The 15,394-nt window shown below is 34.2% G+C and overlaps 1 protein-coding gene across 1 annotated transcript in view; it reads right to left on the bottom strand.

The window, feature by feature from the left end:
• Nucleotides 1-14,484, bottom strand: part of LOC147064848 (sodium-dependent dopamine transporter-like) — a 47,180-nt gene extending 32,696 nt beyond the window's left edge. Inside the window, exon 1 of the mRNA XM_085958426.1 lies at nt 14,202-14,484. Coding sequence (XP_085814552.1) covers nt 14,202-14,358 — 157 coding nt within the window. The 5' untranslated portion in view covers nt 14,359-14,484. The remainder of the gene's footprint in view (nt 1-14,201) is intronic.
• Nucleotides 14,485-15,394: the final 910 nt, after the last annotated feature.

The raw sequence follows: 15,394 nt of genomic DNA, 5'->3' as shown, positions 1-15,394 counted from the left end.
GAGAAACACAAATATCAGTAGATTTCTTGAATTTCGAAAAAAAATCAAAAATTCAGTATATTGGCAAATTTCAGTAGACATGGCAACACTGCTGGGTTGATCGCATAGTCAGTGTTGCCATGTCTATCTACTGAATTTTTAAATTTTGACTTGGCAACACTGGGTTGATCGCATAGTCAGTGTTGCCATGTCTACTGGAATTTCATTAGATCTACTGAAATTGTTGTCAGGAAAAGAAGAAATAATGATATTTGTGATGAACAAAAGTCACTTTTTACATGATTTTTTAAAAGACACTTGTGAGATTATGTCAATATGCACGCTTTCACCAAACACAATCGTTGAATTTCATACATTTTTGTCAATCAATGGTATTTTGAAGAAAAAATCAAAAAATCTACTGAACTTTGAAAATGTTAGTTGGCAACACTGGTTGATACCTTTTAAATATTTCTGGGTTATAATGAGCTAATTAAATGTATATAAGTTTCATTGGTTCAAAATAAAAATTGATTCAACAGCCTTACAAAAAAAAAAAAAAAAAGTGACATCATATTTTAAAATTTTCCTTGGTGTCGTAAAACGCCGATATGTCGTACGCCCGCGTTTCAATGAAATGATCAGTTTTAATCGGAATTCGTATAAATGTTATTGTTTATTTGAATATTTATAGTTATCTATGGGTGCTTGTTATAAATGTGAGTTATTATATAGTGCTGTGCATTTTTAAATCATTAGGAGACGTAAATAATATCACCTGTCGTTTTTTACATAAACAACAAATAATGACGTATGTTACCTTGTTTTTAAAAGTGATTTTTTTGTGACTGTGTTAAGTTATATAAAATTGTGCTCACTTCAACTTACAGTCACTCGAATGCATCTCATAAGTAAATATGTGGTCAGTCAATTGAAATACCGTATGTTAGTATACATAGCGTAATAAATTTATAGTGTCAAAAGACTTGATTTCCGTCAGAGGTGTAGAAACTTAACTTAAACAGAGAACTTAATTCATAAAAATTTAAATAAATCAGTTCTAATATGTTTATCGATCAATCTTATTATGATTAGTTTGTGAAAATTGATTGTATATATCGGTTAAAACGCATTTTAAATTTAAAGCGGCCATCTTTGTTTAGTCGGTTCGAGTGTTGCAAACATTGTGAAAAAATAAATTCCCATATTGTCAATAATGTGACGTATGTGCCGGAAAGCTTTAGAGAAACATCAATATTATATCGCAAGATAACTTAAATTCGGAAAACCCTTCCTTTCATACTCTATATGACCTATTTGAATTTCGAACATTCCATAAGTGTGTTTGGCGTTTTAACCCATCGGACGTGACGAATAAGGCACACAATCGCTCGCAAAAACGGGCAAATCTGTAGGATAATAATATATAGGAGATTATTATACAAACAAATAAAGCAATAATTGTAAATTATGTAATAACATAATAATGATAACGCGGTATTAAAATAACTTATTAAATTAAATATGCCCTATTTCACGGTGACACCTATGTACAAATTAAGAAATCTATTGCGTCTATTTTTCGCTGATGGGGTCACTCAGTCCCATCCCGTTGCTGCGGTAGAAATCTCTTTCTACAAAGTATGTGAATGCATCAGCGTTATTATACGCATACTAGGGACCGAATAGAATGACCCCATAGGTGAGTAAAAACGCTCGTTGTATGTTATTGTTCAAAACTGATGATGGTAAATTTATAATAATTAATATTATTAATTAAGTTTATATTTTTAAGCACGATTTTTAGATGAGATTAAGTAACGACTTAGATAATCATATTATTTATTCTGGAAAATTACTCATTTCCCCATTAATAAAATCATATTATTATAAGTAGCTTCGTACATAATGTACCTATAATAATATGAGAATGTAGGTAGGTACATACTTGTACATATATTTGATAATTAATGACTAAGCCCCCACCACCTAGAAAGTCGTCGAGCCGCCACTGCACATTAGCAATGTAGTATGACGCGTTAATTAAATCTTGCAATCGCATTTAGTGACAAAGATTCAAACGGCTTATGCACTGAGAGAGGTATCTCTAGACTCGAGAAGGAAAATTATTGACCGGTGATATGGCAATAGCATGATGGTTACTAATTATGTCCAATACTACCGTGACTAGACAACACCTTTTCGAATAAGCTCGTGGACATACTCGCGCAGTCAATCGGTCTTGCCAAAAAAACGCGGTGTCAGTTTTTTCAAATTGCAACCAAATTACAAAGTTGGGTCCAGTATTGTCTCGAAATTTTTCATAACCACAAATTTAATACATACGACATGCTCAGATTTAATTGCAAATAAACAATATAAAACTTTAAAAAAATATTTAAATTATTAGCAAGTGCAAGAAGTAGTTACATCTAAAAAAATATTGGAGAAATTCCACGACGACTTTGATTTAAGAAACAAAAATCGATTGCCAAAGTAGCTTGATCTGGAAGAGCGCTGATGAGTAGGTATTAAAATTTGTCGCAATTACTATGTCACGCCGTAGCATATTGGTTAAATGCGACGGATGGGGCGTAAACCCGTGGAGATGCATTGTTCGATTCCCGGCCGGGGTGGCTTACTTTTTTCAAAAAAGATTTTTTCTATTGGTTATAATATACTCTCTCAGAAAGTGTTTTTTCTAAATTATATATAGGTATGTATTACAAATTATTGAGGGGGATTCGAAATTAGCCAGCACCTGTGGGTCTATTCTATACATTCTATCGGCGGCTATTGACGGTATATCATATTTATGTATTTTTCTTTTTTTCATTCCAACCATGTCTGATCCTAATAAGATCATATTATGGGCCTCCACAGATTGGAGGTTCGTATTAACAGATTTTGTTTTTTCGAGAAATGGATGTCAGCCACATGCTCAACCTATTAGGTCAATACTCTGACTCAAACACAAATTGAAAAACAATATGTGTATTTGCCAGACCCAGGATTCGAACCTGGGACCCACGATGTTATACGGCGACGTATCTCGCGGCCATCGTGGGTTATCTAGGCGGTTAATTGTTACAATAAATTAACCCTCTCTAAACTGTCAAAAAGTCAAATGTTTTAACACCCCCTCTCTTGGCTGTGTTAACTTTTACAGTGAGATAAGACAGTTTTGACAGCTTAGACGGCTAACTTATTGTAACAATTATAAAACCTCAATACATAAATATGATAAACTACCGTCAATAGCCGCCTTTCGTACAGAATAGACCCACCGGAGCCTTTGCGTACATTAAACCTCCATTGCATTTCATATATACTACCAATAATAAAATTATAATGTTTTTTTGTCCGTTTATTCGCTAATAACTCAAAAACTGCTGTATGGACAAAATCGTTGGAACCAACAAAGACTTTCATTTTGATATTGTATATCGCATAATAAATATCAATGAACTCAGTTGCAATAATAATATGAAGAGAGGGGCACCCGCGATCGAAATCTAATAATAATTAATAATACGAATCGGTCTATTTATTCACTGTATAATACGGTTATATGTAAATTGTACGTAAAACATTTCACCGCAGCACGGTTCGCCGTGAGCTTTCTTATCGGAAAGAAATGACCGTATGCTATACGGTCTCAAATTTTATTAGATTCAATATGGGGTTGATTCAATATGAGGTTGGAGGGTTGGACGGTCTTTAATATATGACCAGTATACTATACTAGTACATGGAACCGTTTCCACGTGTCAAGCCTACCAGGCACCATTAGCGAGGGGTGCAAGATTAGTAAATGCGCTCCCTAAAGACATAGACATTTTCAATGATGTACTTTGCATTTTGTTTTTGAAACTTTATTTTTCTGTATACAATAGTATGTTTTTTGTTTTCAAAATTTTATTTTTCTGTATTAAATTGTACTTAAGTATGTTTTGATTAATTTTTTTTCTGTTACATATTATTATTATTATCTTCTATATTCTTTTCTTCTCTCTTGTGTGGGTAATATTTGTTATAATGTAAATCTCATGTTGTGTACGTCTTGAATTTAGATTTGTTATGTCCACAATGTTTTGTATTCTTAAATAAATAAATAAATAATCTTAAATAAATATTTCCGATACAACATTTCACGGTGAAGTGTGATACGGCGAACTGCATACGTACAAGTTTCTGGACATGGTATAATACATATTATATTTCTTTCCATATTACACGCGGACGCAGTCGTGGGTGATCGCTAGTTATACGTAGTATAAAAGTACCCAAAATTACCTAAACAATACAATATGTGCTCACAACATATCGCGTAGGTATGTGCATGACGAAATATTCAAATATCGTCGCTGTTTTTCCTTTCAAAATAATGAGTGTGAAGTCACCCACCTATATTGTGTCAAATAAGCTACAAAATCGTCATAAATTAATTTAATACCCAACATCGTCTTCTCGGATGCGTATTTTCGGTGAATTACAGTCTTTAGTCGTGACGCCGCTACGGTGGAGATTGTCAAAGGGGGGCCGGGTCGGACAGGGCATTGTTGCAACGAGTGGCCCTCTTCTCGGCGCAGTAGGAAACTCTAATTGTGGTGTAATTGGTGGTGCAGCCGCACCGGCCTACCCTTTGCAATGTGAATGATGTGGTCATACTGATGCAGTCACGACAAATGACGAACAACTTTATAATAGTATTCGCAATTTGAATAAAAATGTTACATAGTCAGAGCGGCATGGCTCGGAAAATCGAATGAATTGTGCACTTTTATTTTGGCATAATAAATAGGCATATAATTATATAGTATGACGTATCCTAAAAGTCACTTTAGTGATATATTTAACCACGATTCCATAAAAAATTCTAAAATGGTGTCCAAAATTTGAAAATGTTAAGTTATCATCTTGAAGTTCGAGCTCTCCTGTATAAATCTTAATGCGACTCAATATCTTAAAAATACTCTAAAGGCAGAGACACATTATTATCACGTCGCGTTAGCTAATACGTTAGAGCCAAATTATTTCGACTCGATGTTCATGCACATTTCGTATAAGGAATTTTTAAGGCAGTTAGATTTTAGAATCGAATTTTGTAAATGGTTGTATTAGTTACAAATTTATTGTTTCCTTATATTTGCTGCCGTTCTGAAAACAAAAATGTCATTTTTTCTCTTCGATTTAATAAATAATGTAGGTGCTATCTCTATAGATGAAGGGTTTTTTCAACACCCTTGGTTAGAACCACCAAAACATTCAATAATAAATACCGACAACCTATAAAAAGATTTTGTCGGTTACCTGTAATTGTAGGTCCCTTCCAAACCACTAAAATCAAAGATACGTGAGATCACGAAAATGTGTAAATTTGTAGGGGAAAAGCGTTGAGACTAGTTATGTGTAGCTATGATACATTTAAATATCAAGTAAAACGACATTACACATTTTGACCCGTATGCGAGGTTACTGTGAACTCACATGTGGACACGTGAGGTGATAATAATATGGTTCTAGCTTTAGTATATGCTCATTGATAATGCCAAAGTTCATAAGTTTATACAAAAGCGCACAATTATTTAGTAGTGCCCCGCTGGACTATGAGAGTAAATTTGGATCTCATGGAAATTAGACAGAAATATAATCCAATGATGTTTGAAAATTTTTACTATGCTTGAATCAATGGAGAATAGTTATAACTTTACATCATGCAATGCAGTTACATATTTTTGAAATCCTGTTTCAAGCATAAATATGTGATGTGTAAACAACTACTAATTTATTTTTTACTCTTATGTAATTTTATTGTACTCTTTAACACACAGCTTTTCCCAGCATTGATATAAAATTTCTCTTCCGACATTTTCATATCGCAAACCATAGATCACCATTAGACGAGATGTTAAAACAACGGGCCACAGGGTTAAGATTTTTTTCTGTCTATGCATTAATATTATTTTTATTTCTATGCTGTAACATAGTATATTAGTCTATGGTCTACGCCGTTGACAGGTATAGCGAAAAACAATGTCGCCGTGACCGTAAGAGGAAAATGGGGAATCAATCATAAAATGTGGCGTGGGGCAGCACCGCAATATTACTCCGGGGTGGGAATACAGTGAACAGGGTGAGATTCGGGGGCTACACAGGGCCACGAGGTAATTAATAACATAGAAAGGACTTCACGGCGACGACATGGATACATGCCAACCGTGCTAATGCATGCTTTTGACGATCGTTCAATGGAAAGATTTTCCGTCGTCCTTGGAAAGTTACACAATACCAAAAATAAATATACATCATAGTTGACTAGTTATCAGATAATAGTAAAATTACTCTCTATATTAAATAAAACGACAAAAAAATCTTTTCAAGCGAAGTGAACTATTATTTAGAGCAGTGTTTTAAAAAGTTTTGTACGGGTACCCTCGTACTACTTAAACGTAATTCGCACCGCCAAAAAAATACTAGTAAGTCTGAAATGGTTCTTTTAGATTTATGGATATGGCTGAATTTGAATGTAGTTATTTTAATGGAATTCTTTGGTCATCATAAATCATTTTATACAGTTATTACTTTTCGAACACCGCCCAATCTAGTTAAATACTGTTGTGACCAACTAACGACACAAAAATTTATCTAAAATACTAAAATACTCGTAGTGTCGTAATATTAATATATGACGTGTTGACTGATATCAAACTGACGGAAATGTAAATTGTGTCTTGTAATAAAAATGAATGCAATATAATATAAGGTATTATAAAATGATAGAATCTATTACCCATGGTGGCTATTATAATAAATGCCTGAAGGTGTTCCTAGAAAAAGCTGGGGAAGATTGACCCAGAATGTCGCAGTATATATTCCAGAGATTCTCAGTCACGAGGATTACGACGAGGACGAAAAAATAATACTCGTAATATAGAGCAGTTACATGACATTTATATTTGTATCAATTATTTTGGAGCATGATATGATAGCGGGCGGCATACGTAGCAAAGAAAGGCGCCTAATTTCACAGCTTGAGAGTTTAGTTTAGTTTAGAGAATCTGTGATTTTGATAATGCAGCTCCAACAAACTGTTCCGGGTATCACACGACCAGATTGGCCTGGTGGTGGCTGACTTTCGATGGGGGACGGCACAAGAAAAATATGGAAAGCTATTTTAAACACATGTCATCAAACATTCATAATTTTAAAACACATGTGAGAAATATCTAACCACTAGTTTGAAAAAAAAAATACGACACACAGCGGGATTCCAACCCGCGTTTCCTGAGATTCGCGTCCATATGAACTGACCACTAAGCTACGTGTGTACCATCTGATTATTATGAAAATTCTCACCGACGCGCTATATAAATTGCGTTATTATTTTGACAAACGGCTTTTGTATTTTAAATCAAAGTATTAATAATTTACCTTAATTACTAATCGATGTCAAATTGTTGCACATGCACTTGTAATTTTGTTAACAATCTCAGTCATTGACGTTGTGTGGAAAATAAAATGACTATATATCCAGCAATATGACTTGTCCGCTGAGTGAGGGCGCCACATGCTAACATTCGACATAATAATCTTTTTATACTGTGTTGAGCTTACTTCCAAAGTCGAACGATTTATGACGATATATCTATAAGCGACATAAAAAATAACTATATGTACCTGTATTGTAAATAAGAGTCAATTTCCAAGTTACTTTAATTTATGGATTATTCTATATTTTAATACATGGATCTATGGATTATTGTTTAAAAGTATTGTTGTAAATACTTATTGTACGCACTTTAAACTGAACTCTGTATAGGTACATTGTAATAATGGTAGGTATTTCATACAGATTTTCGTCAGAAATATATGGGGAAAGAACCTACCCACTTTTATTTTAGATATTGAATGGAATGGTGTATCCTGTAAATATGTCAATGATAATGATAATAGCCGGAGATTAAAAATGTTCTAAAATAATAATATTATACACGTACGATTTTCCGAATATGGATAATGGATGCTATAATATTTAAAGGTATATTCATATACGTTATAGATGAAATAATGTGCATAGCGATGCGTTTAAATTCATTCAATGCAATTGAAAGCCAACGCGTATGTATGTAAAGTGCATAATTTAATTTGTGTCGGCACGTTATGTTATGTTAGGCCAGTTAGGGAGGCTACGCTTCATAGTTATTATAATACGGCAAGTGAATTAGTCGCATTCCTTCGCTCTCTCGACCAAGATTATCCTACTAACCCAGAGAGGGGAAAACTGCGGCCCGCGGGCCGCATGTGGCCCGCCGGGTATTTTTTTGCGGCCCGCCATCATTAATTGCACTTCTGATTACGAATAACTTTTTTATAATTTACAAAAATATATATTGATATAGATTAAAATTTGTTCAGCAATAGTACGCGAACCATTTTCAATAGATATTGATAGTGTACCGACAGAAATACAACTTGAGATTATTGATCTGCAGTTTGACACTGATTTAAGAGAATCGCATGGTCGTGAAGAAATCTCCAAAATTTTACAATGCCCTTAATTCAGACAAATTCGACCAACTTAAAGATTATGCAAGAAAAATGTTCGTTATTTTTGGATCAACCTATACATGTGAACAAACATTTTCGACCATGAACCTCAATAAAAATTCTTAACGATCAAATATCTCCGATGCCCATTTACAAGCAGTTTTGAGAATATCAACTACAAAACTAACACCTGAATTTAAAAAAAAAATGTTAAAAAATGTACAACAGTTTTATTCTTCTCATAAATTGTTTTGTATTATTTATTTTTCGTGATAATAAATAGTGTATATCTAAAAATGGTATTTTACTTGCGGCCCGCCGCTCATTTTGAATTCTTGAATTTGGCCCTACATCCAAAAAGTTTGCCCCCCTCTGTACTAACCCATGCCCCACGTATTATCTCTAACGACCGGGTTTTCTCTTTTATTTTTACATATTCAGCAGAATGTCCTCGGCAAAAAAATATGCGTAGTGTTTTAAAGAATATTAATTTTCACGTAATATTTCCATAAAAAAATGTTTTCAAGGTCTACATATCTTCGAATATTTATTTTAAAGTAGTGACAGGCGCTTATGATAATACACTATAGTTATTATTTTAAACGTTACGTTAATAACATAGAAAATATATTTTTTAACGAATAATTCACGTGAATGTAATATTCTAAAATCTTGTGAATTATCGAAAAATCGAAGACACTTAGTCAGACGTATTAAGGCACTCTACGCGTAGTTGTGAAGCACCAGTATTTTTTTATAACTGAGAATGTCTCAGAAGCAGTCACCCAAAACTGAAGGTACGTACCATCACTCAAATGAGTAATATAATGCACAGGAAATAAACATATTATATACCTATATGGACTTCCGTGTATTATCTATACGTGAAGTATTGTCTACATTATGTGTTAGAACATAAAACACGGAAGTCCATTAATTTATTAATTCTAATGACTTGGTCTTTCTATCCATACTATGGTCAAAAATAAATTTAATTATGAGTGACACCGTTCACAGATCTTAATTATTATAGTAATTAAAAAATTTATAGAGTTTCAAACATTTAACCTACACAAAAATCACTCTCCTGAACAAAAGTCCAAACGTGACCTCCGTGGCTTATCCTCTAATGTATTAATGTGCTTTAACTGATTTTTTTTCGACCATGTCCGATTCTAATAGGATCTTAGGGATAGGCCTCCACTCCTCACAGAGTAGAGGTTTGTATTAACAGATTTTGTTTTTTACGAGAAATGGATGTCAGCCACTTACACAACCTATTAAGTCCATACCCTGACTCACACACAAATTGAAAAACAATATGTGTACTTGCCAGACCCAGGATTCGAACCTGAGACTCACGGCGTGATAGTCCAAGGATGTATAACTAAGCTGTATAAGAACGCCCATAGAAGACATGAGTACATAGAAGAATTGTAGTAAATAACAAAAACTAACGCAAAATTGCCAAACAATCTAAGTAAAGAGATCTTCACATTGTCGGTACGACGGTGGAAATTTTCTAAATGCAACAAAATTGGACGGTCTGATGGCCCCAATAGCTGGTCCAACCGACTTGAGAAACTCTTCCCTTTCCATATACATTTTAGGACATTTCCAGTGGATGTGGTTTACACTGTTTATTTCTCTGCCACGTGGAAATGTTCAACGGGTAGCAAGACCAAGCTCACAGAGCCTGACAGCGAAGTCAAGATATCCAGTCAAGAATTTATTTGAAGTAATCTGGTCCGGAGTCAGAATGGTTTCTTAAATTCACCATTTAATATTTGAAATAAAATGTGCCCTCCTTCAACACTAGACAATGATTATAATATATAGGACGGAACGTATGACATACGGACAATACTGAAATGTGTAAATAGTAATTTGTCTGTTTTATTATGATGCTGATCGCGATCATGTTTTAGTTAGCTATATATTACGCAAACTACAATAGCCTGGTACTCGTGAGGATGTGTAAGCGCCTCTTAGCGTAGCAGGAATCGAATTAGGACGGCAGAGTGTCGAGGGTGCAGCCAGTGGGGGCGGGGCGCCCAGGGTGCGGGTCGGCGTCGATGATAGCTCGCAAACGGCACAGCAACTCAATTAAGGTAGCTATCGGAAATTTCTATTTCGCCTAATTGATGTTATAATCACATTGCTCTGCCGAGAGTTAATTGCCGTTGTCTCGCGAGGGGCCGCCGCTCGGGGGAGGGGATCCTTAACCCCCCTGCAGCCCCTCACGAGAGGGATCCGGAACGGTCTAATCGCATCAGCGACCGTTCAAAACGATATTGTCGAAGACGTCCTATTTATTTTATACATACGGAACTAGTATATTATCGACCAATCTGATATTTAATACTCGTGAATGAATTGAAGCGTGACATTGCAAAATGTACTATGTAATGCTTATAATGATAATATGAATGAATATGATTTCTATTTTTTCATAACTTTTTTGTACCTACATAATGCTTGTGAATTTTCTTGAAACTGTCGAATTAGAAAAATAACTATAAAACTTGTACCTACAAACTCAATTTTAAATTCGTCCTTCTCTTTGGGTCCTTAAGGCATTTTATTATGTTTTTGTGGGGAAACACGCCCACAATAGTCGAGTGGCTAACGCGTCTGATTATAATGTCATGGGTCGTAAGTTCGAAACCTGCGTTTGGCAAATACACATATTGTTTTTCAATGTGTGTTTAGAGTCAGAGTATAAACCTAATAGGTTGAGTAAGTGGCTAACATCCATTTCTCGTAAAAACAAAAATCTGTTAATATAAACCTACGCTCTACGGAGCCTCATATGTGTGATCTTATTAGGATCGGATATGGTCAATATATTATATACTTTATCGTCAAATTAAGAAAAAAAACTTAGATTCTTTTGGTTTAAAAAAAATTAGTAGTGAGAATATCGGTAGTGTTACCAGGTTCCACTAAACATGAATGTCAGGAGGAATGTCAATCTTCAATTTTATTCCTTTGGTAATTATATTGGATAAATACTAAGCATCCTATCCATATAATATATAGCCATAGTAATTTTAATTAATTCAGTAAATTTCCACCATTTCACACCGGTATAATTTTGCCATTTCAATTTGGCTTACCTACATAGTCCAGAGTTATGGAAAATTAGTCATGAAAATTTATACAATAAAACTACGGGTAAAACCATAAAAAAATATTATCAAAATAATGATTTAACTAGAATAATTGTGCAGGGAAAATTGCCCGCTATAATTATAGTTTAGTTTACTAAGAAAAGTTTTTTGATTAGTGTCATAAAAATATGACCATTTTACTAGGCATATTATGAAATGTGTGTCGTAGATTAACAAGCAAGCCAAAGTATCGCGAACGACTTCAAAAGATGGCGCGATTTAATTTGAAATTTCCTGAAGTGTCAGTGGCCAAAAAGGAGTTCCGTCAAGGGCCGGCCATTCGACTTTCCCGCCCGCAGCGGGTCTCATTTCCTCCCGCACTGTTTCGCCGGCGAAACCGGAAGTGCTCTGCGCCGTTCGTCTCAAAGATTATACTATGCCGATGACTGACTTTGACACTATAAATGGCGATACTAAACTTCTAGAATAAAGTGCTATTGAAATATACCGGTAGATATACCATTAATTTAGCTTGGCGATTGATTTATGTGTACTATTTATTATTATTTCTAACTATAAATCTAAAAAAAAATCATACAATATAGAGAAGAAGGGTAACTCTACTGAATACTCGACTTTCTTTCTCCAGGTCTAGGCAATGCCATCTACTAAAGAATTTATAAGATTAATACTATAAGGTAACTTGCACGCCTTGCGAAAATCTATGGTAGGTACCTTTATAAGAAATATTGTATCAGGGGGTTTAAAGCAATTTTTTGCTGTCAAATTTTTGAAACTGTGAAAATATAAATGACACTTGAGTTGTTTGCTAATATTGGACATTCGGAATTAGGCTACGGCTACACTAATAGTCGACTGGATAATAATTATATGCTTTTCAATTTATTTCATTGCACAAAAAGATCTAAGTATTAGATAATATCATATTATGAAACATTTTCTTAAATAAAATAAAAAAAATATTGTTAGATATTTTTTCAGTTCAGCAAAAAAAGTGTTTCACTAAAACCAAACTTTAAACCAATGATTTGATAATCCCGAATAATGGATATCCAATATCGGGATATATTTTTTCTCAACTTTTCCTATAAATTAAAAAAAAGAAAAAAAAAGAATCGTTCGGTTTAATTCTTCGGCTTCGATTAATATGGAATGTAATTTGAAGTAAAATTTCTAACAAACGTGTGCAAACGCTCAGTGTTAAATAATATCTACTGGGTATTATTTTCAAATTTAATTATAATTATACACACTTAATAACAATATAATATCATTGTCCAGATACTTTAATGTTTCAAATTAACTTTTTTTTAAATCGTACATACATAGATAAAAATTATAACATTTTAAAATGTTTCCCGATAAAATATGCCGAAAACGCAATACAATGCCAGTTATAGAAGCGTAATAAAATCAATCGGTTGATCCTCAGAAATATCTAACGTACTATACGTATAATGTTAACAAAGTCGTACTCTGAAGTCTGTACTATATACTTATCACCAGGAAACTCACACTGAGTTGTCTTATGTACTAAATTAACTTTTTTATGTATATGACCAGTTAGTAAGTGTAGGTTTACGAGATATCTGGTGATAGGGGAATGGGGGTAAATGTTACCATATTATAGAGCGTTACATGCCAAACATAGGAACAAACCTACATTACTGAAAATCGCTTTTTAAAATATTTATCGATTATATCAGACATGTCCAATTTCAAGGAGGCTGGGATCTACTACGAGTATCATGTATCAAAACTGGCAGTGACTTACTACATACTCTCGTTTTCATTATTCAATAAATTGAGGCTGATACTGAGGCGTTATAAACAATAACACTAATTATTGTCTTTGGTCATAAAAAAATACTCAATTCCCCATTCGTCGTGAAAATTATTAGGCCTTCTTTTGGACACTCATTATCCACATCGTCAAACTATTATTCTACTGTAAAAAGAGCCTACTCCGCGACGGTAAGATGAAACGATGTCCTAGTTTGAAGCGTGGGGATTCACGTTTTTTATTTCTCTCACTCCTTCGGTATGCCGTGAGTGATGTAATACGAATCAAGTGATGCGAAGAGGTCACGCGGGCTTCCTCGTGGTTAACTTGAAAATTACTTTCGCATAAGTTGGTTTCATGTTATATTAGGTACAACTGAATGTATACGTTTTTAGATTTTCACCAATTCCTATGGGGGGGGGGGGGATATGGTGCAATCGACCAAAATCCATCCCAAGGTTTACGTAACGATATGAAACAGTCTTCAAATTTGTATAAAAAATGTCATGAGTCAAACATTTAAATAACTCGGTTAGATTGCACTAAAGTGTTCGTTATTTTGTTGCCTGATTTTATTTACATAATATTATAATAATGTTAGAAGCCTGCATAAGAAGAGTAATTCGACATAAGATCCATATATTTTTTTAAATTAATAAGTGGTTCCTTGTAGTTAACTCTTAAGTCATAATGGCAGACTGGTTCGATCTATAAATAATATGAAAAATAAGAAGAATAAATTGCATTGTACTGACCCCCGCCGTTCTTGTAGCAGAGGTACGGAAAGCGCCACACGTTGGCCAGGTCGACCGCAAACCCAATGACCGACAGCAGAAAGTCGACCTTGCCGCCCCATGTCTCCCGCTCGTCGGCGCCCTCGCCTCCTGGAACGGGCACCACGGACTTCACCATATCTTTGTCAGCAGGCGATGTCTCCGCGGCCGCCCCCGCCTCGGCCTTCGCTTCCGCGCCCTCGTCTTTGCCAGCACCGCCTGCGCTTCCGCCGTTCAATTTCTTGAAGCGCCCTTCTAAGGAGTTGATAAGGTTTTTCTGCTGCAATTTAAAAAAAAAAAATTACATTTTAGTTGTGCTGTTACGTTTTATACTTACGCAGACTATTAAATATAGTTTTTTCATACACGGAAGAGCGTCTGATACGGTCCAATCAAAACAAGTACAACCTACAACATACTCGTAGCTTGTCACTTCGCGAATACGAATATCTTTGTCCATTTACCTCTAAGGATTGTTCGACATAACATTATTTATGCACGTAAAAAATATGACACTATATTATTTGAAAGCATATATAGCATATTTTTATCATTAATTTATAGATAGATGCTTTCATTGTGAACAAGAGATAGAACACTCGTTTCAACAAACGACATGCTACTATAGTATACCTGACATCCCAATAATATCGGTATATCTGTATGCTAATATATCCTGCGTTAAGAAGATTATTTTTTGTTGTTTTTATTAATACATAATTACGTAAATTATTTTAAGTATGAAACCAGAGATTTTGACGTGAACCTTCGTCTATAGATGTAAGTATAAATTTAATGTGAAGTTAACAATTATTGTACCCCTTGTCTATTAATTCCCATACAAAATTTGAAGCATCAATAAGGCATTCATTGTTTAAACTAGCTTCAGCAGTTTTGAGAATGGAAAGGCTCCACTGGGAAAACAAAGAGTTTCTTCAAAATCTTTGTATTTAAATCCATTAGAATTTATATTGAAATTCCGTCAAGTATCCTCGGTCGATAATATTAATATCTTTGTATTTGTAAGAAAAAACAAAGACATAAAACCAGTATTAGTAACAGTATAAAAAGAGTAAATACAAAAAAATATAAGTATGGAAGTACGCCAAATGAGCTAAGTATACAATATTTTAAGAATGAATGAGGACAGAGTTATTGCCCTCCCAATTAGCATT

The sequence above is a fragment of the Rhyacophila brunnea genome, unplaced genomic scaffold (assembly GCF_057557595.1).
Source record: "Rhyacophila brunnea isolate RB1 unplaced genomic scaffold, BYU_Rbru_1.0 scaffold_7, whole genome shotgun sequence".
Classification (NCBI taxonomy): Eukaryota; Metazoa; Arthropoda; class Insecta; order Trichoptera; family Rhyacophilidae; genus Rhyacophila; species Rhyacophila brunnea.
The sequence above is the reverse complement of the archived record's forward strand: the minus strand, read 5'-3'. Positions and strand labels throughout refer to the sequence as shown.